This window comes from Oenanthe melanoleuca, chromosome 17 (assembly GCF_029582105.1).
Source record: "Oenanthe melanoleuca isolate GR-GAL-2019-014 chromosome 17, OMel1.0, whole genome shotgun sequence".
Classification (NCBI taxonomy): Eukaryota; Metazoa; Chordata; class Aves; order Passeriformes; family Muscicapidae; genus Oenanthe; species Oenanthe melanoleuca.
The window spans coordinates 4,018,579-4,044,673 of record NC_079350.1 but is presented as its reverse complement, the minus strand read 5'-3'; the positions used below and the strand labels follow the sequence as shown (position 1 = coordinate 4,044,673).

At 52.7% G+C, this 26,095-nt stretch overlaps 2 protein-coding genes across 7 annotated transcripts in view; one reads left to right on the top strand and one right to left on the bottom strand.

Moving 5' to 3' along the window:
* Positions 1-2,011, top strand: part of ADAMTSL2 (ADAMTS like 2) — a 29,772-nt gene extending 27,761 nt beyond the window's left edge. For all 6 annotated transcript variants that reach the window (XM_056505482.1, XM_056505483.1, XM_056505481.1 and 3 more), the window contains one exon: positions 1,255-2,011. In XM_056505482.1, coding sequence (XP_056361457.1) covers positions 1,255-1,373 — 119 coding nt within the window. In that variant the 3' untranslated portion in view covers positions 1,374-2,011. The remainder of the gene's footprint in view (positions 1-1,254) is intronic.
* Positions 2,012-2,479: 468 nt separating this feature from the next.
* Positions 2,480-25,339, bottom strand: FAM163B (family with sequence similarity 163 member B). The gene is made up of 3 exons (XM_056505519.1): positions 25,053-25,339; positions 4,988-5,102; positions 2,480-4,907 (listed from the first exon to the last, which is right to left on the bottom strand). Exons 2-3 carry the CDS (start codon positions 5,078-5,080, stop codon positions 4,380-4,382), a joined length of 621 nt encoding a protein of 206 aa, XP_056361494.1. The 5' UTR covers positions 5,081-5,102; positions 25,053-25,339; the 3' UTR covers positions 2,480-4,379.
* Between the last annotated feature and the right edge of the window lie 756 nt (positions 25,340-26,095).

Genomic DNA, 26,095 nt, shown 5'->3' with positions numbered 1-26,095 from the left:
AGCTCCAGCAGTCCCTGGGCAGCTCTGCTTTACATCAAAGACATTGAGCTTGAGGGTTGGGACCAAATGAGGCTCCCCAAGCCTGGCCAGGTGTGAAGGAACAGATCAGCCTGCTCATGCCTTTGCCCAGGCTGACAATGATATTTATGGAGAAGCTCCATGGTGTTTTCCAGGGGATGTCAGGGAGGTGGCAGCCACAGCTGGGATGATGTTGTTGCTCATCCTGTGCTGTTTAGAGCCGTGTGTGGGAGCAAAATGAACTCATGAGCTCACAGTCATTTTCTTTTTCTATTTTTCTAGTCTATAGACACTTCTCAGGGTGTCTACAGCATAATATGGGGAGGTGCTCTGGCTTGGAATTTGGCAGGGGGGTCCCTCTAGGGTGATTTAATGGCTCACTATATGGCAAGAGTACTCTGTTCACTAAGTGTCAGGGGGTTCCCTATGGGCTGAATTGATGGCTCACTTTGTGGCAGGGAGATCCCTATGGGGTGACTAGTGGCTCACTATGTTGCACCCCCCCAGACTTTTTCCCAGTAAAAACCAGTATAAACCAGTAAGCACTGAACCACCCAAAATCATTCTCAGTGGGTCCCAGAGTGTCCTGAGCACCTCCCAGTAGAAACCAGTACTCCCCAAATCATTCCCAGTGGGTCCCAGATCTTCATGAGCACTTCCCCAGTATAAACCAGTAAGCCTAGCAGCCCCAGAAGTCACTCCCAGTGTCTCACAGAGCATCCTGAACCCACTCCCAGTAGGAACCAGTATAACCCACCATGTGGCAGGGGGGTCTCTATGGGCTGAATCAATGGCTCGCCATGTGGCAGGGGGGTCCCTGTGGGCTGACTCAATGGCTCACGATGTGGCAGGGGGGTCCCTATGGGCTGAATCAATGGCTCACCTTGTGGCAGGGGGGTCCCTATGGGGGTTCTCAATGGCTCACTATGTGGCAGGGGGGTCCCTGTGGGCTGACTCAATGGCTCACGATGTGGCAGGGGGGTCCCTATGGGCTGAATCAATGGCTCACCTTGTGGCAGGGGGGTCCCTATGGGCTGAATCAATGGCTCACTATGTGGCAGGGGGGTCCCTGTGGGCTGACTCAATGGCTCACTATGTGGCAGGGCGGTCCCTATGGGCTGAATCATAGTGAGCCATGTGGCAGGGGGCTCTATCAAGACTTCAGCTGAATATTTGGCAGGTGGGTGTCTATGTCTTTACTTTTCCCTGCCATGCCTCATGTTTTCTCTCCCCCAGACGACAGCTGCCAGGACCAGGCAGGAACCAACTGTGCCTTGGCCATCAAGGTGAACCTGTGCAGCCACTGGTACTACAGCAAAGCCTGCTGCCGCTCCTGCCGTGCCCCCCACTCCTAGGGCAGGGCTGCCCCAGCCAGGGCTGCCCAGCCAGGGCTCCACACACCCCACAGCTGCTGACAAGGATGCTTTTGGCCTGGTTTTTGTGTCCCCACCCAAGCAGAGGGATGCTGGACGTGGGGAGCCCCCCGGGATCAGAGCTGTACATTTGTGTATATTTGATTCCCCCCCCGTAAAATCCAGCTACACACAAGGTCTTGTCCTTTGCTTTCCTCCCTCAGTGCAAGGTTGGGGTTGGTGTGAACTGTGGGAAGTGCAAGTTTCCCTTCACAAGATGGGGTTGGTGCCTCTCTCCTGGTTTATCCCGAGACCTGCAGGCTCTCCTTAGCTGAATTAACGTGGTGGGAAGCTGATCCTCGTTTGTTAAATGAACTCAAGCCCTTTTTTGTAATATGTAGGTGTATACTTTTTCAGAGAATTTTATCTTATAATCAAATGTTAGTTTCATAGTCCTTACAACACCCCCCTCCCCCAATGCTGACATATTGTACATAATATGGAAACATAACTGCACTTTATATCACAAAAAAGACGTGCTCTTTTTTAATATATTTGTTTACAGACAGTGAACTTTATCCATATAATCATTAATTTGTACTCATATGTATATTTTAATAAAGTTGTCATATTTATGGTGGTATTTTGTTTTATTCTCCAGTTTGTAGTGGAGTGCTGGGAACACTGGAATTGGGGATTTGCTGGTGCCCAGGGGAGGCAGAGCAGCTTTAAATCAGGTGAATCACAGCTCCTTGAGCAGTGATGCAAGGAAAAGTCCCAACAGTGGGGGGATTTTGGGACTTTTGGGGGCCCTTTGGGGTTCTTTAGAAGCTGCAGCTCTGAAGCTCCTCAAGGGTTTGGGAGCAAAGAGATTTCACGTGGTGCCAGTAAGAAAAGGGCCTTTTTGAGCTCCCAAGGGATTATTGCTCTGTTTTTACTGCTGTGAATCCCAGACACTGAACCAAAGGCTCTTTAGCATTCCCAAACTTCTGTGTGCACCCCCAGTGCTGCTGCATCACTCCCTCAGCAGCAGGGAGCTCCTGAGAGCTTTGCAAACACCACCCCAAATTTGCACATGCAGGCGCAAAGAAAGAAAAACAAACCTCAAAACCCATGTCAAAGTAATTTATTTACTTTCAATTTTTTTTTTCTTTTTTGACTCTTTCCCTCCCCCATCTGAGATTCCCAAAGTTCTGTACAACAGATCACCAGGTGAGGGAAAGCCAACTGTTTGCTGATATTTCCAAGCTACAAGGGAAAGAAACAAGGAAAAAAGGGAGGAAAGGATGGTTGGGTAGGAGAAAATCACAAAAAAGGGGAAGAGAAGGGCTCAAGGCAGGGAAACAAACCCCAGTGAGAACTGTACATGGCAGAATGGTCTCAGTGGCTGCATCCCTCTGGAGCAGAGGGATTGTGCTGGGCCACAGGGACCAAGCCTGGAATATTAAACACGTATGAAACAAACCCCAGCCCTCCCCACCCCAAACAGAACCCCCCCAGAAAATCCAAGATACTCATTTGCAAAGACTGACTTGTACTTCAAAAGGTTTCCTGTGGAATTAAAAGCCCTCGTGGTTCGAAGTAAAATACCCAGCTGGGCTGCAAACAGTGTCCATGAGCCCAGGGGGCTGGAGCCACGGCTGCTGCTTCCCAGAGCATCTTTAGGAAAGGAAAATTCCTCTTTGAGGCCATCAGAGTCTCTGTGCAGCCAGTCCATCCTCGCCAGCCATGCCCAGGTGATGCTTTTAACCTGAATAATGCCCAGTCCAGGAGAAGCAGGGTGCTCTGTCACATGGAGTGTGGTGAGGTCAGAGGGGCAGGAGGCCCCTCAGTGCTGCAGCTCCTCTCCTAAATCTCTGAGTAACCCCAAGGGCTCCTCTGCAGCACAGCTGGTGCACAGGGACACGCCTGGGGAGCAGCTCTGTGCCTGCTGCTCTGCCAGGGCTGTCCCTGCTGGATCCAGCGTGGGACAGAGCTGGTGCCACAGCCAGGCCATGGAAGTGGTCAATGGAAAATGCAAATTGGAAGTTTTGGTGAAATTTAAAAGCGTTTTGACACTATCCTGGATGGGTGAAAAGTGTCTTTTGAATTTTTTTTTTTTTTGTTTAAAAAACCCCTCCCAGACAGATAAACGTATGTAAAACTGTGCATGCAAGGGGTGGGCACACCCATGGTGACCCCTGTGCCACGGAGCCCTCAGTCAGAAGTTGTGGATGGCATTACTTGGAGCAGGGATGCTGATTATCCACACTCCTCCACCCCAAAGTGTGCTGTGAGTTATTCCCATGGCTGAGCAATGCAGCAGCTCTGCACCCCCAGCCCAGCTCCCTCATGAGGCCACTCTGGGGGGCTCCAGGGCCAGGCCCAGCCACCACCCTAACCCTGAGGGGTCTGTGCCTGGCTGTAGCTGGGCATTAACACCTGGCTGGAGGAGTGTGCTGGGCTGGGAACGGTGCAGGGCTGTGCACACACTCCCGTGGCTGCAGCAGCGAGCAGCACAGCACAGGCTGCCACAGGGGTGGGCAGTGACAGCCTTGCTTTGCTAGAGGACATTTTGGGGTGTGTGAGAGCACGTGAGTGCACCCCGGGGCCCCAAGGTTGTGCCAGCAGCTGCTGCTGACCTGCAGCTCGAGCCATTTTCAGCCACCCATGAGCCCCGTCATCCCCTGGCCGAATGCTGAGGAGGGGCAACTCCTCCGTAGAAAAGGATGCTCAATATCAAAATCCTCTTATAAAAGAAAAAAAAGAAAGCAAAGCAACACAGCAGTAGGAAGCCTCCTGTTCCAGCTGCACCCCTTTGGGGTTGCTCTGCTCCCCCTTTACACCTCCAGCCTGTAGGAATACATTCACTTTTTGTGTGTTTTGTTTGTTTGTTTGTTTGTTTGTTTCCCTTTACAAAACCCCACCACCAATTCCAACCAGTCCTTCCCGCTGTCCAAAACCCCGGGGGGATGCTGAGGGGTGGGTGGGCACCTCCCACCTCCCACCACACACCTCTCAGCTCCCAGCTCACACATCGGTGCTGATGCTGCGGCTGCGGGAGAACGCCTCCCGCATGGCCGAGAGCCGGTTGGGGTTCAGCGCCTGCAGGTTGGACACTGGCAGTGCCAGATCCTCCTGGCTCACTGTCTTGTAGCTCACCCTGTCACCCCCGTTGTGCAGATCCTCGGGGGGCTCCTGCAGGAAGAAGGTGGGGGGCTCCTGCAGGAAAGAGGTTGGGGGCTCTTGGAGGAAAGAGGTTGGGGGCTCTTGGAGGAAAGAGGTTGGGGGCTCTTGGAGAAAGGAGGTGGGAGGATCTTGGAGAAAAGAGGTTGGGGGCTCTTGGAGAAAAGAGGTGGAAGGCTCATAGGGAGCACAGCTGGGGCAGCTGGGGCGGCCCTGGGCGGGTTTTTTGGCGAAGGGGGATGAGGAGTAGATGGAGGGGCCGTTGGTCAGAACTACGTTGCGGTTGCAGTGCAGCGGAGGGATGTGCGAGTGCACGGCGAAGTCGGGCTCCTCCTCGTCCTCCTCGGACTCATCCTTCTTGCAGCAGTAGTACTGAAAAGGGAGGGGCTCAGCTGGCACCCCAAAAGCCCCCAGCCCATCAGCCCTCCCCCCTGCAGCACCCCCAGCCTTACCTGGAGCCTACAGTAGCAGAGGACGGCGATGATACAGAGTAGAATGACAGTCGCTAATATTCCACCTGTGATGACCACGGTCCCGGCTGTCATCCGCCCTCTTCTCCATTAACAGCTGCAAAATCGAGTGCACGGCGTGAGGGGTTGGGCTGCAGAGCCCCAAACTCTCTTTGAAGTGGGTTAAAAACCAGGAGGGCTCTGAAGGGCAGAATCAGGTCAGGACCCTGAACTGGGAACTGTGGAAAGTCACCAAGGAGTCTCCATCCCCCCTAAAATGCCAACTTGCAGGTGCAAAGGTTTAAAAAACTTCATGCAGTAGGTGAGAGGTTGAGTGAGAAGCAGCTCTGGGGTCCCATCTGTCTGTTCTGCCTTCAGGATGGGGAGCCAAGGGAAATAGCACCAGGCACCAAGGGCACTCTCCCAGCTCCTACCTGGTGGCAGAAAACTCCAGTGATGGGAGAAGGAGCCTTGCAATAAGGATTTCTGATCTGCACTCATTTTTCTCTGAGCCTATAATCCATTTTCCCCACGAAAACAATGTGGTATTTTAATTTGGAGTAACGTGGAGCTGATAAGGGAGGCTTTAAGGACTGCAGGGAGTGGGGGGCTGCCCTCCCTGAGAGCAGGATGTGTCCAAGGCACCAGGATCCTCCACACAGCCAAGCCACAGTGCTGGGGGGCTGTGGGGGCACCCCAGGGTGATGCTTGACAGCCCCAGGTGAGCTGTGGCTAGGAGACAGGGCATTTGACATCACAGAGATGCTGTGGCTCAGCTCAGCCACCCTGCTTGTGTTTTGGGGTAGCACCAGCACCCTTCTCTCTCTGGAATGCCCCTTGGGAGCTGGTGCAGCACTGGGAGCAGCACAAGGTCCCTGTCCCTGTCCCTGTCCCTGTCCCTGTCCCTGTCCCTGCTGGGCTCACCACATGTTGTGTATCATGCACAGCACCTGCATCACCAGCACAGGACTTGCTCTCAGCATCCCTCCCTTGGAGGCTCATGGCAGGCCTGGAATTGCTCTCCACCCCAGGATAAGGCTTTTTGTCCAATGAAGGATGCTGGGGAGACATGGAACCTGCCTGCTCACACCTGCCAGCAGCTATGAGACACTGGCACTAAAACTGGCACCAAAAAACCTCCAGAAACCTTTTAGTTCAGGCTGGGAACAGGAGGAGTGACATGAATTAAAGGAGAAATCATACCCTGACCACCTACCCTACAAGTGCTTTAACAAAGCTGGCTCCCAGCTCCTGCTATCAGGTTAAACCAAAAACCAGCCACCCCAAGCCCCAAATTACTTCAGCAACTGTATCTGTCAGGGATTAACCTGCTTCCAAAGAAAACAAACCCTGGCCGTATTTTCAGGCACTTAACGTCCTGCTAAAGTTGGGTGAGTGCTGAATGGATAAAGCAGTGTCACGTTTAATGTTGCTGCTGAACAGCTCGGGAGAAGGGAAGGGAGTTTATCCTGATGGCTCCAGGGCTTCTCACACCGGCCAAAATCCTGCCCTCATCCCTCGGGGAAAACGCTCAGAGGGAGCAGCACAGCCACGGGAAGGGTTTGCAAGCGATGTTATCAGTGATTTAGGAATTCTGGCTGCTGTTTAAAGGATGGAGGCGCCAGGTGCCAGCTGGAAATGCCCATCCCTGTGTCCCCTGCTGCTGCCATCGCAATCCAAGGGCTGGGACAGGAGCCTGGCCCTGCGGTGGCCACCGCACGCTGCGGGGTCTCGGGGATGGACCCATCACAGAGCATCAGGATGGGGGGAGGCAGGCTGAGCTCCGCCAGGCAGGGCTCTCCCGCTTTCCCACCCATTAATTAAAGCCCCGGGGCACAAGCCAGGGCTGCTCTGAGCCAATTTCCAATCGCTGCCCAGCCGCGCCCAGCCAGACGCGGCATCGCCGCCGCTGCCCTCCGGAGCTGCACCATTTGCATTTCTCCCTTTTCCCCTCCCCAAACATACTTCTCTGATTAAAGCCGCATACCTGGAAGCTTTAAACCCTCCAGCGTGCAAAGGGGGAGGAAAGCAGAGCATGCAGAGGCCCATAAGCTGAACAATTCCTGTCTAGACCTCCTTTTTACATTTGTTCCTAATTTCACGCTCCACAGGCTCCCAGATTCATATATTTAGCAATAAATATCCTGGTAAAAGGAAGTGCTTTGCAGCTCTGCTGTGGTCTTGGAGAAGGTATGCAGGAGCAGGCACGGGGGACTCAGTCCCAAGAGATCCCAAATCCTCCCTCCAGCCTTAGGAGCCCTCCAGCTACCCAGGATGTCTGAACCCATCCAAATTCAGCCCCCAGCACACCATCCATCCCTGCCAGCAGCAGGAAGGGCTGCAGGGGGCTATAACCCCACACAGGCTGTTTGCCCCCAGCCCAGCAGCCCTTTGCTGTAGGAATGTGGTCCCCAGTGCCATGGGGTGACAGGGGATGGTGACTCTGGGGTTACTGGAACATGCAGGGCTTGGTGCAAGATTTCTCCTTTCTCAGAGTGAAAAGGACAGGTTGTGCTGCTACAAACCAAAACCATTCCACAATTCCCAGGTCCTGCAGGAGCTGTTTAGTTTTAGACACAACCCTGTGACACTTGCCTGCTCCTGTACATCCCTGCCCAGGCTGGGGATGTGGATTTTGAGGCTGAACTGTTCACTAAGGGCTGGGTCTGCCTCAGCCTCTGCTCCTGTCTTCCCTTGGGCACTGCCATGAGGAGCTGCCCTTCCCTCCCCAGGAAGGAACCTTCTCATGACCAACAGAGAATGGGAGGAGAAGGGCTGGGATGAGAAATCCTCCTCTTTCCACCTCCCCAGCATCCTGAGCACGGCCCCTGGACCACCGTGGGTGCCCAGGGTGGGGAGAGGCTGCTCACAGCTGTGCCTGGCTCGGTGCAGCCCCTGCCTCTGGGGAGCAGGCGTGGGAGGAAGGCTTCAGAGCAGCTGGGGGGGCTGAGCTCAGCCCAGCCCAGGGCTCCAGCAAATATCTGGCTCCCAAAAGCTCAGCTCCAGGTCTGGAGGATGGAGGGCTCCTGTGGACTGGCCTGATCTTGCCTGCTGCAGCTGGGAGGGAAGGAGACCTGGGGATGGAAAAGGAGACCCTAACCCTAACCCTAACCCTAACCCTAACCCTAACCCTAACCCTAACGAAAAAAAAAAAAAAAAAAAAAAAAAAAAAGGAACCCTTTTTCCCCCCCAAGGCTCCTCTAAGCACCCAGCTAAACCAGCTTTTAGAGTTTGCAGGTATTAAGAATAATCTTCTGGATAATTAAATGAATGAGGCTTTCAGCTGTCCCATCCCACCCCAACTCCCATCTGCAGGGCAGCAAAGTCACTCCAAAGAGTTTTGCACCAGCTGGAGGTGCTGCCATGACAAGTGGTTAAAAAAAGGGATTGCTGGTCCTGCTGAAGCTGTGCCTGCACAAGGAGATCGTGTCTTACATGCAAAGAGCTGCATCCCAAACTTGTCCCTCTGTACAGCAGCCCTGGGAGCTGCTTCCTCTGCAGCCAGAGGCAGCACAGCCCTGGATTCAACACAAAATGTGGGAACTGCCCTTATTCACCTGTCTGCAGGAGCTGGAGATTCAGACAGAACAGCCAGACTGGTACAAAATGCCAGCTGGCAGCACAGACAGGAGTGCTGGCAGGACTGATCCTGCCCAGTGCCCAGGGATAAACACAGGCACAAACACCCCCTGCTCAAGGGACACAGCTCAAACCTCAGCATGAGACCTTGTTCACAGTTTGTGCAGGGCTCAGCTCTTCCAAACAGCCGAGATGGGGAAAGGAAAGGAGAAAAAACAGGAGAAACACCCATCCCACCCTCTGCAGGGAGCAGGGGAGGCCAGCACCGTGTCCTGAAGCGACACCATCCTGCCTGTCTTGGCTCTGCTCTGCACATCCCTGCCCTGCTCTGTGCTTGCACAGCTCTTTCTGCACTGAGCACTGCTGTGTGTGGGAGGGCCCCAAGAGGGGCACTGACCCTGGCACAGCCCCCAGGCTGCCCCTCACCCAGGCTGGTGGGTCACCCCAGGGCAAAGACCCAAGGGAGAGACCTCGGGGGATGGTGAGCTTGGGGACACTGATGTCCTGTGTGGAAACTGGGCATGCTGGGGTCAGCATGAGCCTGATCCTGTGTGCACTGCAGGAGCACTGCAGGTCTTGCCCTGGGTGGGCAATGCAGCCAATTCCCAGCTCATCCACAGATCCTGATGCTGACACTGATCAGGCCCTGCCTCAGAAGGAAGAACAAGAGCTCAGCATGATCCAGGAATCAGGTGAGCAGTGCTGGCTGTCCAAGGTACCACAGGGCCTGGCTGCCTTCTGTCCCACAGCTGGGTGCAGACTGCATTCAGGACCTTCAATCAGAATAACAAGAAATCCCACTGTAATAAACTGTCCAGACTGGATCTGAGCCCTTGATGCTGTAAAGTTCAGGATAAGCCTGGCTTAGACTCCTCTGCTGCCACCCTGGAGCTCCCTAAGTGCCACAGCTCTGCCCAGAGAGCTTTGGTGTGAAGGAAAGACACTGGGAGGTGGGAAGGCAGCAAATAAACCAGGAGCCAACTCCAGCTTGGTGGCAAATCCAGCCTTGCTCGTGCATTTCCCCCAGCTCCTGTAATCCTACCCAGTCAATGAATAAGAGCTGGGCTCTGGGAATGGCCAGGCAAGGTGCCAGCAGAAGCCTTTGCATCACCAGAGCCAGAGGACAGGGCAGCTGCCAGAAACACAGGCAGGAACGTGGCTTTCCATAGGAAAAACACTTTAACCAGAGAGCCTGCATCAGTCCTGTGTGCTCCCTGTCCATCCCTGCCTGGGGGCTGGGCTGGGGAAGGGCACCTGGGGGCTGGGCCACTGCAGACCCCTGGCTTTGGCAAGGCCACCTGGGCACTCCTCAACATCTCTTCGTTCCCTGCTTGCCCATCCCAGCCCCAGTGCTGTCCCCATGGGAAATGCCATCTCCAGGCACTCGGTGCTCCAAAGGGTTTGTGAATATTTTATGAGCAGAGGGCACTTCACTCTCTGTTGTGCCCTTTTGGGAGAGTGCTACTCACAAATTCCCAGGCTCATCCACAGCACATGGGTCCTCCTGGGTGCTGGAGATAGCTCAGAGATGCCAGCAGCCCCATATTCCCACCTGCATCCATGCACCAGGACTGTGCTCAGACACTGCCCCAGGCAGAGCAGCTCGGCACTCAGGAGGGGCTTTCCCCACCCTGAAAGGTACCACTGTTGATGATCCCTGGAAAAAAGGGAATTTTGCCAGCCTGTGGCACACCAGAGAGGGCTCCACCAGCTGGGAGGTGCCTGTAACACTGTCACGGGCTTTGAAGAGCAAACAGAACAGAGAACAAAATATTCCACATCCACCTGTCCCCTTCTGGTGGCCTTAGAGCCTTTACCTGACTTAAAGCAAATTACAGAGGGCACTGGCACTGGCAGAGGGGTAACCCCCAGCTCAGACTCCTGTGAGAGACCCCCACAAACCCCCCCATCCCTCCTGCAGCTGGGACAGCCCCTGATGCTTCAGCTCCCACGATGAGCACAAACCCCACATTGGAAATGATCCCCAGTGCCTGATCAATTATTTATCATTGCTGGAATAGTGCTCAGCTCTGCAGAACAGGATGCCAGCCTCCCCCAGGCTTGGGCAGGGCTCAGGGACACCTGGGGATGGCTGAGGGCAGGACAGCACCGTGCTCAGGGAGGGTTTTAGTGCCCAGACAGGGAGAGCTGAGGCTGGAGGTACATCAGGATCACAGATGGACTGATTCAGGAGTGTATCCCCCATGTCTGCATCAATTAGAACTCACAGTTAACCACTCCAGAGGGCTGGAGGGACCAGGGACTGTTCCTCTCCTTTCTGCCCATTCTCAGCTCAGCCCTTCACAGCCAGGAAATCTCCCCCAGTGCTCCCAGGGCAGGGCTGGGGTGGGAAATGGGTCACACTGAGCTGCTCCTTCTGCCTGCTCCTACTATAATTCCATATAACCACATATAAAAATGGTATTACAGAGAGTTAACCCCCCAAATTTTATAATGACAAGTGTTTTGTTAAATATCATGTGTCAGTCCAACAACTCTGTGTTGTTGCTTTTTCCAAATATCAAGGACATGCTGTATACACACCTCTGCAGGTGTCCCTGTCACAGAACCGTATCTTGGGTCAAAGGGACCTTTAGAGGCCATCAGGTGTGACCCCTACAACTTCCAGACAGCCAGGCTGGATTCCTGTGTGACAGCAAACCCAGCAGAGGAGGCTCTGGCTATTCCAGAGATCCACTGAGCAAGAGCCACTCCAAACTCTGGGGTTTCCTGAAGCTTAAAAACAAGGCAGAAGTTCATGTCAGAATCAGGGATCCTCTCCCAGCAGTTTTTAAAGCAGAAATTAGCTGAGTTCCCAGCACACTTGAGAAGGTTTCCTTGGATCCAGGGGTTGCCCCTCAGGCAATGTGTGCTCTGCAGTAATGAGCACTAATGGCATTTAGCACAAGCAAATCACGCCTCACAGAAATAATATTTGCACAGCTCATCAAAGTGCTGTGAAGGCTGACTAAGCACAATGCCAGGCAGGAATTCAGTGACTGCAGATGCTCCATGGAGAGAGGCTGTGCTGCTGGGGAGGGCAGGGGAAACGCTGAATCACCTGTGTGCTGCCCTTGGGAATGTCCCCTCCAGGGGACATCCTGAAGCTGCTGCTGTCCTCATCCCAAAGTGGCTGGGGAAGGTGACTGGGGCATTCAGCATGGAGGAAGTGCCCACTCTGCTCTGCCTTAAAGCATCTGCAGGGGCACTGGAGACATCGAGAGGAATGCTGGTGGCATTGAGAGAGATGGTGATGATGGCAGGGATGCTGGACAGAGGGATGCCAGTGAGGACAGGCAAATCCAAAAAGCCAGGCCCAAGGAGCTGGAGCAGCAGTGATGGACTCACCCCAGGTCTGAGCTGCCACAGTGAGAGTTCACAACCAGCCAGGCTCTGTCTTTATTCTAGAACTGCTGTCAAACCACTCCAGAGGGTTTTATCCTCCCCAGTCCCACCTTTCACTGCCCAAACAATCCCACTCTGCTTAAGCACCAGGAATTATTTCCATCCATCAGCTGGGAAGCAGGCCATAATCCCAAACACACATAAGCAGTCTAAACTCCTTACAAAAAAAAAAAAAAAAAAAAAAAAAAAAAAAAAAAAAAAAAAAAGATAAAAGAAAGATGTGCTGTCCTTCCACCCTGCATCATTTAATCACCTCTTGAGTTATGGCTTAGGCAGCTTAAGATATTAAGCATTAAAGAGAGCAGGTTTGGGAATCAGCAGATGGAGATAAGGTGCTGCTGGGTGGGGAAAAGGTCAGGGAGTGGAGAGCACCCAGGGTCTTCTTCCAGCAGGCTGGAAACGTTCCTTGGCCAACCTGAAAAGCTCATTGAGAGCCAAATATAAACCTTCCTCCTGATGAGGGCTTTTTCCTGCTGCATTCACCCAACAGGCAGTGCTCACTCTCCACAATCTCACAGCAGAGCTCACTGCAGCCCCCTGGAAAGGCCAGAGAGATCAAAAAGCCTTAATTGTCAGAAAAGGCTGCTGCACCAATGCACCAAAAGCAGAGAAAAAGGAATTTGTTCTTCTGAAAGAGTGACTCTTCCCAGAATTGCTCCGTTCACGTGGGTTTTGGAAGCTCCTCACACTGAACACCAGAAGCTGCTGCTCCAAGAGCTGCTGTCTGACACCAACAGCTCACAGTGACATTCCTGCATCCCATCTCCCAGGAAATGCCTCGGGAACGGGGTTTCATGGCTCATCCCAGGACCCTGGCTCATCCCAGGATCTCGGTCTCACCCCAGGATCTGTCTCACCCCAGGATCTCTGTCTCACCCCAGGATCTCTGGCTCACCCCAGGATCTCTGGCTCACCCCAGGATTTCTGTCTCACCCCAGGATCTGGCTCACCCCAGGATCTCTGTCTCACCCCAGGATTTCTGTCTCACCCCAGGATCTGGCTCACCCCAGGATCTGGCTCACCCCAGGATCTCTGTCTCACCCCAGGATCTCTGGCTCACCCCAGGATCTCTGGCTCACCCCAGGATCTGTCTCACCCCAGGATCTGTCTCACCCCAGGATCTCTGGCTCACCCCAGGATCTGTCTCACCCCAGGATCTGTCTCACCCCAGGATCTCTGGCTCACCCCAGGACTGTGGCTCTCTGGCCCTGGCAGTGCCATACCTGACAAGGTGCATTGTTGCCACTCCAGCCCCCATTTTTCAGACAGGAAACTGGTCCCAGCTCTGCTTTTGGAGCCGGATTTTGCCTGAAACCCACCAGATTCCAGCCCATTCCCAGTTTAGTGGCTCCCACCTGGGCAGCCCTGGGTGAGCAGCGAGTGGGAGCAGCTCCAGCCTCCAGAGGGTTTTTGGGGAGGATGACCCCGAGATTCGGGAGGGGAAGGAGCCATCGATGCTGAGCCATCGATCGGCCGGGGAGCAAGGGCAGCTCAGCGAACATCGAACATCCCGGTAAGCAGGAAATGCACCAGCTCTGCATTTCCAGGGGGTGTGAACAGCTCACACCAAGGGAAGAGCCTCAGCAGATTAAAGTCTTTGAAAGCTGCACATCTTGTTCCCTTTGCTCAGGAGTCATGGATCCAGGCTGGGATCCAGGGAGCTCTTAAATAAAATAAAATGAATAAAATAAAATAAAATAAAATAAAAATTATATAAATATACAACATAGAATAAAATAAAAAATGAAATATAAATATACAAAATAAAATAAAACAAAATAAAACAAAATAAAATAAAATAAAATATTATATTATATAAATATACAACATAAAATAAAATAAAATAAAATAAAATAAAATAAAATAAAATAAAATAAAATAAAATATTATATAAATATACAACATAAAATAAAATAAAATAAAATAAAATAAAATAAAATAAAATAAAATAAAAATAAAATATACAACATAGAATAAAATAAAATACAATAAAACAATAAAATAAAAATTATAATATAAAATGAAATATAAAACGTAGACTAAAATAAAAGAAAATGAACAATAAAATATAAAATATAAAGCATAGAATAAAATATAAAACAAAATAAAAATATAATATAAAATAATATAAAAATATAATATAATATAATATAATATAATATAATATAATATAATATAATATAATATAATATAATATAATAATAAAATTAAAATATAATATAAAACATAAAATAAAATAAAATAAAATAAAATAAAATAAAATAAAATAAAATAAACCCTGAGAGCTCCAGGGTCATCCTAGACCCAGGCACCAACCCATGGAGTAGCACCCCGTGTCCCTGGCCAGCCCTGCCAGCTGTGGGTGGGTGTCTGGCAGCTGGTGAGTCTCCATCAGCATCACACTGCTCCCCTGCATCCCTGAGCTCCCCTGGGATCTGGCTTTCCATGCAATCCACTTTTCCCTCCTCAGCCCCCTCCCCTGCCCTGGGGACACAGACCTGGCTCTGTGCTTGCAGTGTGACACCAGGGGACTCCCTGGGTGCTGCAGGCAGCCCTGCCTGGGATCTCCAAAGAGACATCCACTGCTGCTCTCAAAAAAAAAAAAAAAAAAATAAAAACCAAGCAGAAAAAAGGGCTGGGAGTTTCCATAGCTACAGCTTTGCGTGGCTCTGGTGGAGGCTCCAGCTCAGGCCCTGTAATGAGGCACAAGCTGAGTGGTTTTTGAGTGGTTTCCCACTCCAGCCCAGCAAGGCAGCCTGCTGCATGAGCACAGAAGAGAGGGGGAGCTCGGGGTCTTGGCAATAACACAGAAATGCAGAGCACTGGAGTCTGGCACACTGCTGGGGCAGGGCAGAGCAGGGAGGGGAGGGCAGCAGCCCCTCACTCTCACACGGTGACAGAGCTGGTTTCAGGCAGGGACAGAGGCCAAACCTGCTGCACTGAAATCCCTGTGTGCCAGGGAGCTCAGGGAGCTCAGGGGAGGGCAGAGGCTCAGGGCGTTCACTGCCCACAGCACAGCTCCCCCTGTGCACTGTGTGATTCACCCACTCAGGGCTGGGGTCAGCACTGCCACACATGCATCCACAAAGGGATCACAGAACTCCACTGCTTTGGGCTGGAGGGACACCTTTCACCACCCCAAGCCCCGTCCAGCCTCCCCTGGGGAGGATCATGAGCAAGAGGGAGATGGGCTGCCTCACTGCTTGCACCCTGGAGTTTCTCCACAGGCAGAAAAATCTCCTTATGTTATCCTCTTTAATAAGGATTTGTCATTGCTGCATCAGGGAATTAATACAGACCGTCTGAGAGGGTAATTTTCAGAATCTTGGCAACTCACCATGAACCAGTTCCAGTAAATTTTCCCTTTTTTCCTCACCTTAATTTTGTTACAGCTTTTCCTGGGAGATGAGAGAGGGAAAAATTTAACTCAGAGAAAAAAAAAAAAAAAAAACAAAAAAACAACAAACAAAACAACAAAACAAAAACTCCACAACAACAAAATGACAAGTGAAAAAGCAGAAAAGATAAAGGAACTCACACAACTCAGCTGAAAACCCTCATTGGGAGAATAAAGCAACAGAGAAAAACCTTTACACAAATTGCTCTGCTCAAGCCCATGTGGGCTGGGAACTGCTGGGATCAAATGTTTGAAATATTGACTGTTCCCAGGGACAGCATCTTCCCAAAAGCAGAACACGTGTGAGGATCTTCTTGCCTCTTGTCAGCACGGGGACGACACCAGCCCTGCCTTTGAAATGACTCCTGGAGGGCCCTGGAGGGCCCTGGAGGGCCAGGAATGGCTCCTGATCCTCATCCCCACCTCCCTGCTGTGCCCAGCAGCCACAGAGATGCTGCCACGGGCACCAGAAAGTGGGAAAGTGAGGCAGGAGATGTGGGAAGGATGGATGTGATCAGCTCAGTGCTGGTGCTGCAGCTCCTCCCCTCCTCGTGTCAGCAAGAATAATCCACAAACACCAGGGGTTTATGTCCAAAAAGGAGACAGAGGAGTCCTTTTTGCTTTATTCCAATACAGGGAGAGGCCATGGGGCATTCCCCTGGGGTGTCTCAAGCTTTTAGAGGATGCAGCCTCCTTTTTATCCCAATTTCCCTCTCTCTTTCCCCATTGGCTGAAGTACTTGAGAAGCACAGACTTCCCAAAACACCTGATACCTGAGATTCCCCTCTCATGTACAACCCTCCCTTTTAATTTTTAATTCTTATAGAATTCATATTTTTTCCCCGTTGCTTCTTTCATCTTTCACTATCCAATTTGATTTATCAGAAAACCTACACTTTGTTTGTAAAGGCAAAAATCTTTTTTTTTCCATTCATCAATCAATGGAATCCTTCCCATTGTTTCTTTTATCTCTCAGTGCTAGTTTTATCTATCCACAGCTCGTTTGTAAAGACAAATCCATCATTCCTCTCACCTGCTGACTGGCAGCACCTTAAAGAACCAGAAAATGCCAGGGCTCTTCTCTGGGAAAGCCAAGCCCTGAATCCCACCCACAGCACTCCCAGGAGAGGTCAGGGCTCTGAAGCCCCCAGAAATGATCCACCCAGCCTGGAAAGCAGGAGGAGGCTCACACTGCACCCCCAAATCCCAGCTGGATTTCAGCTTCCTCCCCTTGCCCTGAGTTCAACCTGGACACGGTTGTTGGAACTCCTTGGGAAGCAGGAATGTTCTGCTGTGAAATAACAGAGTTCATGTGCTGGACTGGGAACTCTGAGCTAAATCAGCAAAATGCTGATTTTCTGAGCTGGACTGGGATGGACTGGGAGCCCAGAACCAAATCAGCAAAACCTTCCCTGAACTGATGCTGATTTTCTGAGCTCTCCAGGCACCACCTCCCCCAGGGAGCCCTTCATTACCATCCTGCCTCCTTGCAAACCAGACAGACTGCTCAAGTTTGAGTCTTAGGAAACCCAGAGCTGTACAAGTGTGAGCACCTTCCCTGCCCAGTGCCTGGGAGTGCCCCTTGGCACAGAAGAGCCCCTCAAAACGTGCAGGGGAGCTGCTCCTGCAGGAGATGCCCCTTTGGAAAGCTCAGAGCAGAAATCTCTGGGAATCAGGAATACATTCACTGCTGTCCCAAACCATGGGCCTGCTTAAAAAATCCTTCCAGCCTGGCTGCCACTGCTCCTGGAGCTGACAGAAGAGAGAATGGAGTGTGTGGGAGCCCAGGGTGCTTCAATGCTGCTTCTGGTCTATTTAATTTGGATTATCATGGAATTGCACAAGCCTGTGATATCTGGGTTATAAGCTGATGTTAACAACCCAATCAAACAAAGCCCTTTTCATTTCAGGTCCTGGCAAACCTGTATTAATTTTTGGGACTCTTCTCTTTTCGAGCAAAACTCCAGCAGCAGTGTGTGCCAGTTTTATGCATCCCTGGGGCTGAGCAACTCTAATCCTCTGCAGTCAACAGATCTGCCCAGAAATCTTCACACTCTATATTTACTACCAATCAATCAGACAGTGTTTTAAAGGCTAACCCTTTGCCTGCCAATTTGAACACTCAACAATACATAATATTTATAATGGTACCTAGAAACCAGGTCAGATCAGTGCTTGTTTTCTCAGAAATTGGTAGCACTGTTTTGTGTTTTCTGTAACCTGCATTGTTTTCTTCAAAAATACAACATAAACAAAGATGTGGTGCCAGAAACACAAGGGAAAATAGGTGCAACTAAGAAAACTCCACTTTCTGTGGGCTGAATCTGCTCCCACGAGCTTCTGTGAGAATCAGGAATAACTCTCGAGAAAACAGCAAAGCTGAAGTGTTGCAAATCAGAAAAAATCATCTGGAACTGTCTAATATTCATTGTGCTTGTCTTTATTTTGGGGGCTGGGCCTGCCCATGGGATGTCACATCCAGTGCTGGTCATAGGGGATCACAGAATCCCAGACTGGAATGGGTTGGGAGGGACCTTAAATCCCCTCTTATCCCACCCCCTGCCATGGTCAGGGACACCTTCCACCATCCCAGGCTGCTCCTAGCCCTGTCCAAGCTGGCCTTGGACACTTCCAGAGATCCAGAGGCAGCCACAGCTTCTCACCCTGGTGCAAAGAGGAGAAACCCAGGAGCTCATGCCCGAGCTCAGTGCTGGAATCACAGACTGGTTTGGGTGGGAAGGGACCTTTAAAGGTCACCAAGTCCAACCCCCCAGCCAGGAGCACATTCCCTGCTCTGTGTGGACCTTAACTCTGGCACAGTCACTCAGAAAATGGCTTTGGTGACAGCTGGATTGGAGACATCACCTGGAGGGCTTTGAGAAGCACCTCTCAGGCATTTCACTGCATTTTGGATGTGGAAGTGGGGCTGGCTCTGCTCTCCTGGCAGAGCTGCCTGTCGCTGTTTGCACAAGGAGAAAGTCACACAAGAAGCCCACGGGACAGCCATAAGTTTGAATTGTTACCCCAGTTGCTCCTTTGTGTAACATAACAATAAACCCACTAAATTTTCCTAACAACAGACGCAAATCAGCGCTCGTTATCCTTCCCCTCCCAGCTCCACTCCCACTCTCACAGCAGAGCTATTTTCCCCCAGATCCCATTGCTAATCTTTCCAGGGCTTAGCTTCCCAGCAGGAAACACCAATCAGACCGAGACACCTCCTTCCACAGGAGAGCCTGCATCCCTGCAAATCCCTGCATCACTGGCGGAGGAGATGGGGAGAGATCCCCAACAGCCAGGCCGCGCATCTCGGCCACATCTGGAACACTCCAGGCTGTAATTCCTCCCCGGGAAACAGCTTGGATCAACACAAAATGCTTCCTCTTTTCCCCGATAACTCGGATTTCCTCTGTTGGTTGTATTAAGGGAAGAGGGCACGGTGCAATCCGGTGCTCTGGTGGAAAAGCGGGAGGCAGGAGGAGCATCCCTGCCCGCGGGGATGCTGCAGGAGCTCTGACACCTCGCCGGGAAGGCAGGCAGCACCTAAAGGAGGGAGCTCATGGTTTGCCAGAGCTCAGGCTGGAAGATCCGTGATGGATCCGGGCCCAGATGCAAATCGCACGGCAAAGCCCGAGCAAAGCCCCTGCCCGAGCCGGGAGGAACGCGGGTTCCCGAAGAGCGGCTCAGCGCCGGGACCGCACTGTCCCTGCCGGTCACCCCGGCAAACAGCACAGCACCTCCCAGCAGAGAACCCAGACACCCCAGAGAAGCGAAGGTGGAATATTTGGAGGAGAAATGAGGAAAGCTGTCTGTAGGTAAGCTATTTTTCTCGCAGGAAGCCGTGCCTGTGAGTGATGCTTCAGCAGAGCTGTGATTTTGGAAGCCGCTCCGGGGACTCGTCTGGCGCTTCCCTGTGAAATCCCCCTCGCTCCCGGGCACAGCAAATCCCAGCCTCAACAGAGCCTCTGGATCATCCTTCACAACAAACTCCACCACATCTCTCTGCTGTGATCAGTCTGTGAATCTTTGAACCTCAAGGCATTTCGATCCCGTTCAGTTGACATGACCCGAACTGGGGAGAGGCTGGGGAGACAAGGAATCCAGAGAGTTTCAAAGCAGCCCCATCACCCAGAAATTTGGGGGGTTCCCTTGCTCTGGCACCCACTTTATTGGCATTTATGCAGACGGATTTCTCCCTTTAATCCCAAATACTCAGTGAGAAAGGAGAGGAGCTGGCTTAAGGCAGAACTACAAGAGGCCACACGTGTCCATCGTGGTCCATCCTTTCAGGAACAAGGGACAGCTCTGCACAGGAAAAAAATGCAACCACACAGGACCTTTCCTCCAGGTTTGCTAAGATGGGAAGGAAGGGGAGGAAATCCCAGCTGTGTGGCCTGCTCATCACTTGCAGCTCCCCCAATGTAATGAGCTTATGAGCTTCTGCAGCTCAGAGCCTGTGATAAATTCATACCTAGAGCAAAGCCACGTGTGGCCTCAGAGCCAGACCTAAAGCTGGTGGTGCCCAGGGCTCTGTCTCCTGCTGAGCAAGATCATTTCCTTTATCCCCTCCCCAGGAGAGGCCAAGCAGCTCAGCCTTGAAAGAGCCTGAGCTGGACTTCAATTCAAAGGGAAAAAAACGCTTTTCCACCAAAGCCTATTTTTCAGGCAGTTTCCCATGGTTATCTCACCACCTAAGGATTTTGTGATTGTTATCTCAGAAAGGGAGGAAGAAGAGGATGGGGTTGTGGAGCAGGAGGGCAGGGCTGGAGCACCAGTGGGTGAACAGAAGGGAAAGGGAGGGATGGGCAGCAGGTTGGGTGTGTGGGATCTGAGCAGCTCCAAACAGCTCCCACCAGCTGTGCCCCAGCTCTGAGACCCTGCAGCACTGGCACAGCCTCACAGCAGCACCAGGTGAGGCAGAGCAGGGCTGGAGCCATGGGACAGGATGGTCCTGCTGCAGGCAGAGCCCTCTGCTTGGCTCCAGGGCTCCACTGAGAGGAATTCACTCACCCCAGTGTCCCTCAGAGAAAAACACTGGTGCAACAGGAAGATATGTGAGCTCATGACATGATTTCCTCTCTGAGGGGCAGGAAATCATCAGTGACCATTAATTCTGCCTGCCCTGGGGTTGAGCAGAGCAGCCAGCAGTGGCTGCTGCCAGGAGCGAGTGCAGATGTGCAGTGACAGCAGAGCCACAGCTCACCCCTTCCTCCACGTGAGCAGCACCCCTGGCACCTGGGCCAGGGCAGGGCAGGACAGCTGCCCTGGGCTCCTGGCAGGAATTCACTCTTCCTTCCTTTGCTGGAGAGGCTGCTCCGTGCTCTGACGTGCTGAACAGAGGCGTGGGCTCCCAGAGCTCCTGCTGTGGCCCCGCTGGGCTCGGAGCTCAGCCCCCGCCAGCCCCAGCCCCTCTCCCTGCGGAGCCGCCCGCCCTCGGCTCAGGTGCTGCTTCATCCACGCCTAATGACATTTGTTTTCTCCTCAGTGCCTCGGGGAGGGCTCTTTCTCTCGCCCTCCCTGCTGATGTGAATCCTGCTGCCCTATTATGCTGATCTGAGAACTCTTTTTTTAGTGTTGAAGTGCTGGTGAGCTCCCCTGCATCCCCTGCCTGTGCCCCCCAGCCTGCCCTTCCTTCAGCCACTTCCCAGGTTTGATCCCACCAGCACTGAAATAACAAGCAAACCCCCTCACATTTTTAGGTTGGATCAGGTCCCTCACCTGGCTGGGACAGGCTGAGCCTCACTTTTGGGGTTTGGGTAAGTTCCCTCTAAAACACCCTTCAGAAAAGGCAATTACCACAGTGCCATTAAGGCTTCCACCATTGCACAGCCAGATAAGTCGCTGGGAGCCTTTTGAAATAACCTTTAAACAATAGATCCTGTCTTGTTTACTGAATGTTTCTGAACTCAGCAGTAATGCATCCAGATGTCACCCCTGCCTACCGTAGGCCTAACTATTTCTGGAAACACACCAAAGGCAAATTGCTTGGATAATGTCAGATATTGTTGCAAAAAGAATATGACAAGTTTCCATCTCCTTGATAAAAGCTGTGGAGCACAGAGTTATTTCCCAGGGCAGCAGAACCGCGTGTACCTTCGACTCAGCCCCGGGTAGGAGCTGCATCCCTCCCTCCTCCAGCTCATGCACAGGTGGACAATGGCACGTGTTTTCCAGCCTCCAGCTCAGGAAAATATCCCTGCTGCTGTCCAGAGAAGCTCAGCACACTCACAACATCCATGCTGGGGGGTGTGTGCTGCAGGTGGGTTTTGTCCTGCAGGAGGGAGATGGGGAGAAGCGCTGGGGATGGTGAGCAGGGGCTGGGCTGCCCTGGGGATGCCTCAGCTCATCCTGTGCCATTATTGGGAGTGGAGCTAAATGTCAGCTCTGAGCCATCACGGGGGATTGTTCAAGGAGCAGAGAAAACTCTGTCTGAAGTGAGAGGGTGACAGAACTCGCCAGCCCTGGCTCATGTCCTGTCTCCACTCCCTGTCCTGCCAAGGGGAGCTCACACTGAGGGAGTGCTGGACCCAACATTGTCCCTGCTGATGCTCAGCTCCAGAGAGAAATCTTGGGCACACAGGATGAGGTAAAATCATCCTTGTTGTGGTCCTGGCCTAAATCAAGTCCTGTGCTCCCTCAGTGACGCCTCTGACACCTTGAGAACCACATCTGCATGGAGCCTGGCCCTGCTGCTGCTGCCCTGAGCTGCCATTAAGGGGTCAAGGCTGTTATTAACCTTTCCAGGGACAAAGAGGTCCAGGGATATTACAGAATATTATCCTGACCTTTAATTTCGTTCCTCAGACTTTCCAGCTGCCCCCTGCCCAGGCCTGCTCTAGCAGGTTCCAGAGGTCCCAGTCCTGTCTGGGTTGGTCCTGGCTGTGAGCTGAATGTGGCTGAAAGGCTGGAGAGGGTCAGAGCCCATCAGCAGCTATCTGCCACCCCTCTGCCCATCTGCACTGATGGGATAAAGGCTGTTTGCTCAGGCAAAGGGGAACCAATCCTACCATGAGAGGAGATAACGCACAACAACCTGGGAGAAAACACAGTTTAGATGGGGAATGAGCTGCAAGTTCATCCCCAAGAGCTGCCACCTCTGCTCCATCCCTTCCCTGCACCTCTTCAATGTCACAAGTTGCATCACCAGCAGTGATGCAGGAGCCCTGCCAGCATGCAGCACCCCTTCCCTGGCCATGTCCTTGTCCATATCCACGACAACCCCACACACAGGTACCAGAACAGCCCGAGTGACAAGGGACCCAGCCACCCCTGCTTCTTCCACCAGCACTGCACAGCCAGAGCGAAAAACCTGAGTCAGGCAAATCCCCTGGAGCCTGGCCAGCTGCAAAACCCCTCCTTGCCCCGTGCTGGGCACTGAGGACACATCCCAAAGGTCAGTGGCACAGGCTGTGCCAGGCTGTGAGATGCAGCAAAGCTCTCTGGGCTGCACATAAATGCCTGAGGGAATTGAGCACCTTTATCTCTTTGAATCTGGCACCCAGAAAAACTTTTGCAGATCCTAAAGGGGTGCTGAGGAATGGCTGTAGGGTCAGGGGTGTTCTTCAGCTTCAGAGGGGGAAGCTGAAAGAAGAATTTAGAAAGGCTTGGGTCAATAAACCACGGGCAGTGTCCCTTACCCAGTGCTGAACACGTTCTCAGAGAGAAAAGCCCCTGTATCAAAGCTCCAGGCTCGACTCTCGTGTCACCTCCACGAGGTTTTAGGGATTGCCACAGATTCAATGCAAAAGGGTCAGGAGATGTGACAGCCAGACCCACCTACCAGGCTGTGCTGGAAAACAGCGAGGACACAGGCAGGAACACTGGGAATGTTCTGCAACTCCTTGTGCCCAGGTAGGCACAGGTATTTCAGAGCTGCCTGTGTTTGCAGTCTGTGACTGCTGGCAATAAACCAGAAAGGAATAATGCTGTTTCCTTCCTTCCCCTCAAATCCCCACATCCCTTCTGAAAGAGAACCAATGTACTGAGGGGTGATAAATCAACATCAGTAGCTTTGCAGGGGATTTTGTTGAAGTTCTTTATCTCTCCTGAGCACCATCACCATTCCCTAAGAGGTCCTGTCATCATTCTGCACAGAAATCCTGACATGCAGAGCAAGGAGGTTACACTTCTAATTACAGCTGCATGGTCTTTAAGGTGTTTAAAATCTCTTTTCACCAACTGACAGCCCCTAATGCACCTTTCTGCTCATTTCAGGCAAGAAGAAAATCAACCACAGAGACTGCAGAGAACCTCCAGTTATTCAGAAGCCATTGCAATGGGGCAGGAGCCTCAGTACAGGTGTGGGATAGTCCAGGCACTCACTTCATGCACAATTCATGTCAACTGCTTTCCCTCACAGTGATATAATTTAGATGCTTCCTCAGTGAAGACAAGATGTGATGACTAAAAATCCCATCCTACTGGGTACTTTTGCTCAAATGAAGTCACCCAGGAGAACCATCTGCACTCTAAAAATTGGGATAACCCGCCAGGTTCCCTAAAATGACAGCTATACCTCATGACAGACTGAAGTGCAGAGTTTTCCCATCTAGGTTTTATGCTGATCTCGCTGCTCGTTTCAGGCTGGAAGACAATCTGTTGAACCTCAAAGTGCTGTCTTCTCTTACCTTGAATTTATTCTGCCAGAAAACTGTCTACCTTAATGAGTGTGAGCACACCCCCACTGCCTCCCAAGTTTGGTGATCTGTTATGTCAAATATAAATAATCCTGTCTGAAAGCGGTCGATATGGGGAAATGAAAAGCCACCTTCCCTTGGGGGATTTCTCTCTCCCTCCCACAGCCCCCCTGAGCCCTCAGGCTACCTTTAATGTGCTGAACAGCATCTGTGTGGCTCTGAGAGCACAGACCTTGATGGCTGCTGGATTCAGAGTGACAAAAAAACAACCCACAGGTGACTGTGCCGTCACCTTCCTGGACCCCTCTCCATCACCACTGCTCTGCTGAGTGGGAGCTAACGGGATGCTTTGCTACCTAACCCAGGGTTGGGGTGTCCTACAAACTCATTGGGATGGAGAAGGGGATTCTGACATCCTTTGGGGCCAGCACATGAGGTGGAAACAAAGTGAATCACACGGCTCCAGGTGAGATGTCCAGACAATGAAGAGAGCCCGGTTCCAGCCCCACACTGAGTGTGCAAAGGGGACCGAGGGGTCCCTGGGGCACAGAAGGACACGACCTGCACACCCAGGAAAAGCATGGGATGGGGGCAGCTTTCCCACTCCGTCCCTGAAAGGTGCTTTCACGCCATCCCTCACGGGCTTTGGAGGTGTGGGATGAGGGAAAACCGAGCCTGGAGCACCCCAGTATTTCCCGTGCAGGTCTGAGGCGGCGGGACTTGCCCGGTCCCTCCGGGCAGCTCTGGGGCAGCGGATGCCGCGCAGTTCTCCATGTCCCTCCTCACCGTGTCTCCCCTCCAAAGCCTTTCCCAGCCCCACTCCCGGCTGTCCGTGCTGCTCCCTTCTCGCAGCATCCCCCGGTTCCCCCGGAGCCGCATCCCCGGCAGGTTCGGATGCACCGGGAAGCGGCGGCGGGGGCGGGAGCGAAGCAAACAGGGAAAAAACACCGCGAGAGACCCCAGCGCTGGGAGAGACGGGCAGAAGGGACCCGGCAGAGCCGGGGGGGTCCCGCGGAGCCCCCGCACCGGCTCCTTCTCCCGCTCCGCTTACCTTCACACGGGGGAATGGGGCCGGCTCGCTCAGGTGAGGACCGCGTCTCCCGAAGTCTCCCGCTAGGAGAGCATCAATACCAAAATAAACGGTGTTAAAAAAAAAAAAAAAAAAATTAAAAAAAAAATCTTAAAAATGAAATAAAAAAAAAAAAAAAATTAAAAATTAGCGTCAGCAAGCAGGCTGAGGAGGCGGGCGGCAGCGGAGCAGGCAGCCGGCAGCAGCCACCCCTGTCGGCACATGGCCGGGCCGGCGGCTCTGCGGGGGCCGCTCCCGCCTCCCCGCCCCGCTGCCAGCGCCGCCGGGCCGCCAATGACGGGCCGGGAGCGGGGCCGGGCCGAGCGGCGGCCCCCGAGCCCCGCGGCGGCTCCCGAGCCCCGCAGCGACCCCCGAGCCCCCCGGCAGCCCCCGAGCCCCCCGGCGGCCCCGCACGGGCAGAGCCGAGCCCGCGATGCGGCGCCGCCGGAGGATGCGGGGCTGCTGCCCGCTCCCAGCCTGGCGTGCTGGTACCCGGGAGGGGCAGAGCGGTGCTGCCCGCAGAGCTGGGGTACCCACAAAGAGAGAGGGGTCATCCTGCTGCGGACACGGACCACCCCCCTTTATACCAGAGTCACCCCTCAAAGAGAGAGAGGTCAGCCCGTTATATCCCCTACAGAGCCGGGTCACCTCGTCAATACCGGAATCACCCCCAAAGAGAGTGGGGTCAGCCCCTCTATACCCAAATCACCCGCCTGCAGAGTGGGGTCACCCCCTCTATACTGAGATCACTCCCCAACAGAGTGGGGTTACCCCCTCTATAGCCCAGCCGTCCCCCAAGACAGTGGGGTCACCCCTCTCTATACCTGGATCACACCCCTACAGAGTGGGGTTGCCCCTTCTATATCCAAATCACCTCCCAAGAGAATGTGGTCACCCTCTCCATACTGGGATTACCCCCTTAAAGAGCCAGTTCACCCTCTCTATTTGCCACATCACCCCCTTACAGAGCCGTGTCACCCCCTTACAGAGCCATGTCACCCCTCACAGAGCCGTGTCACCCCCTT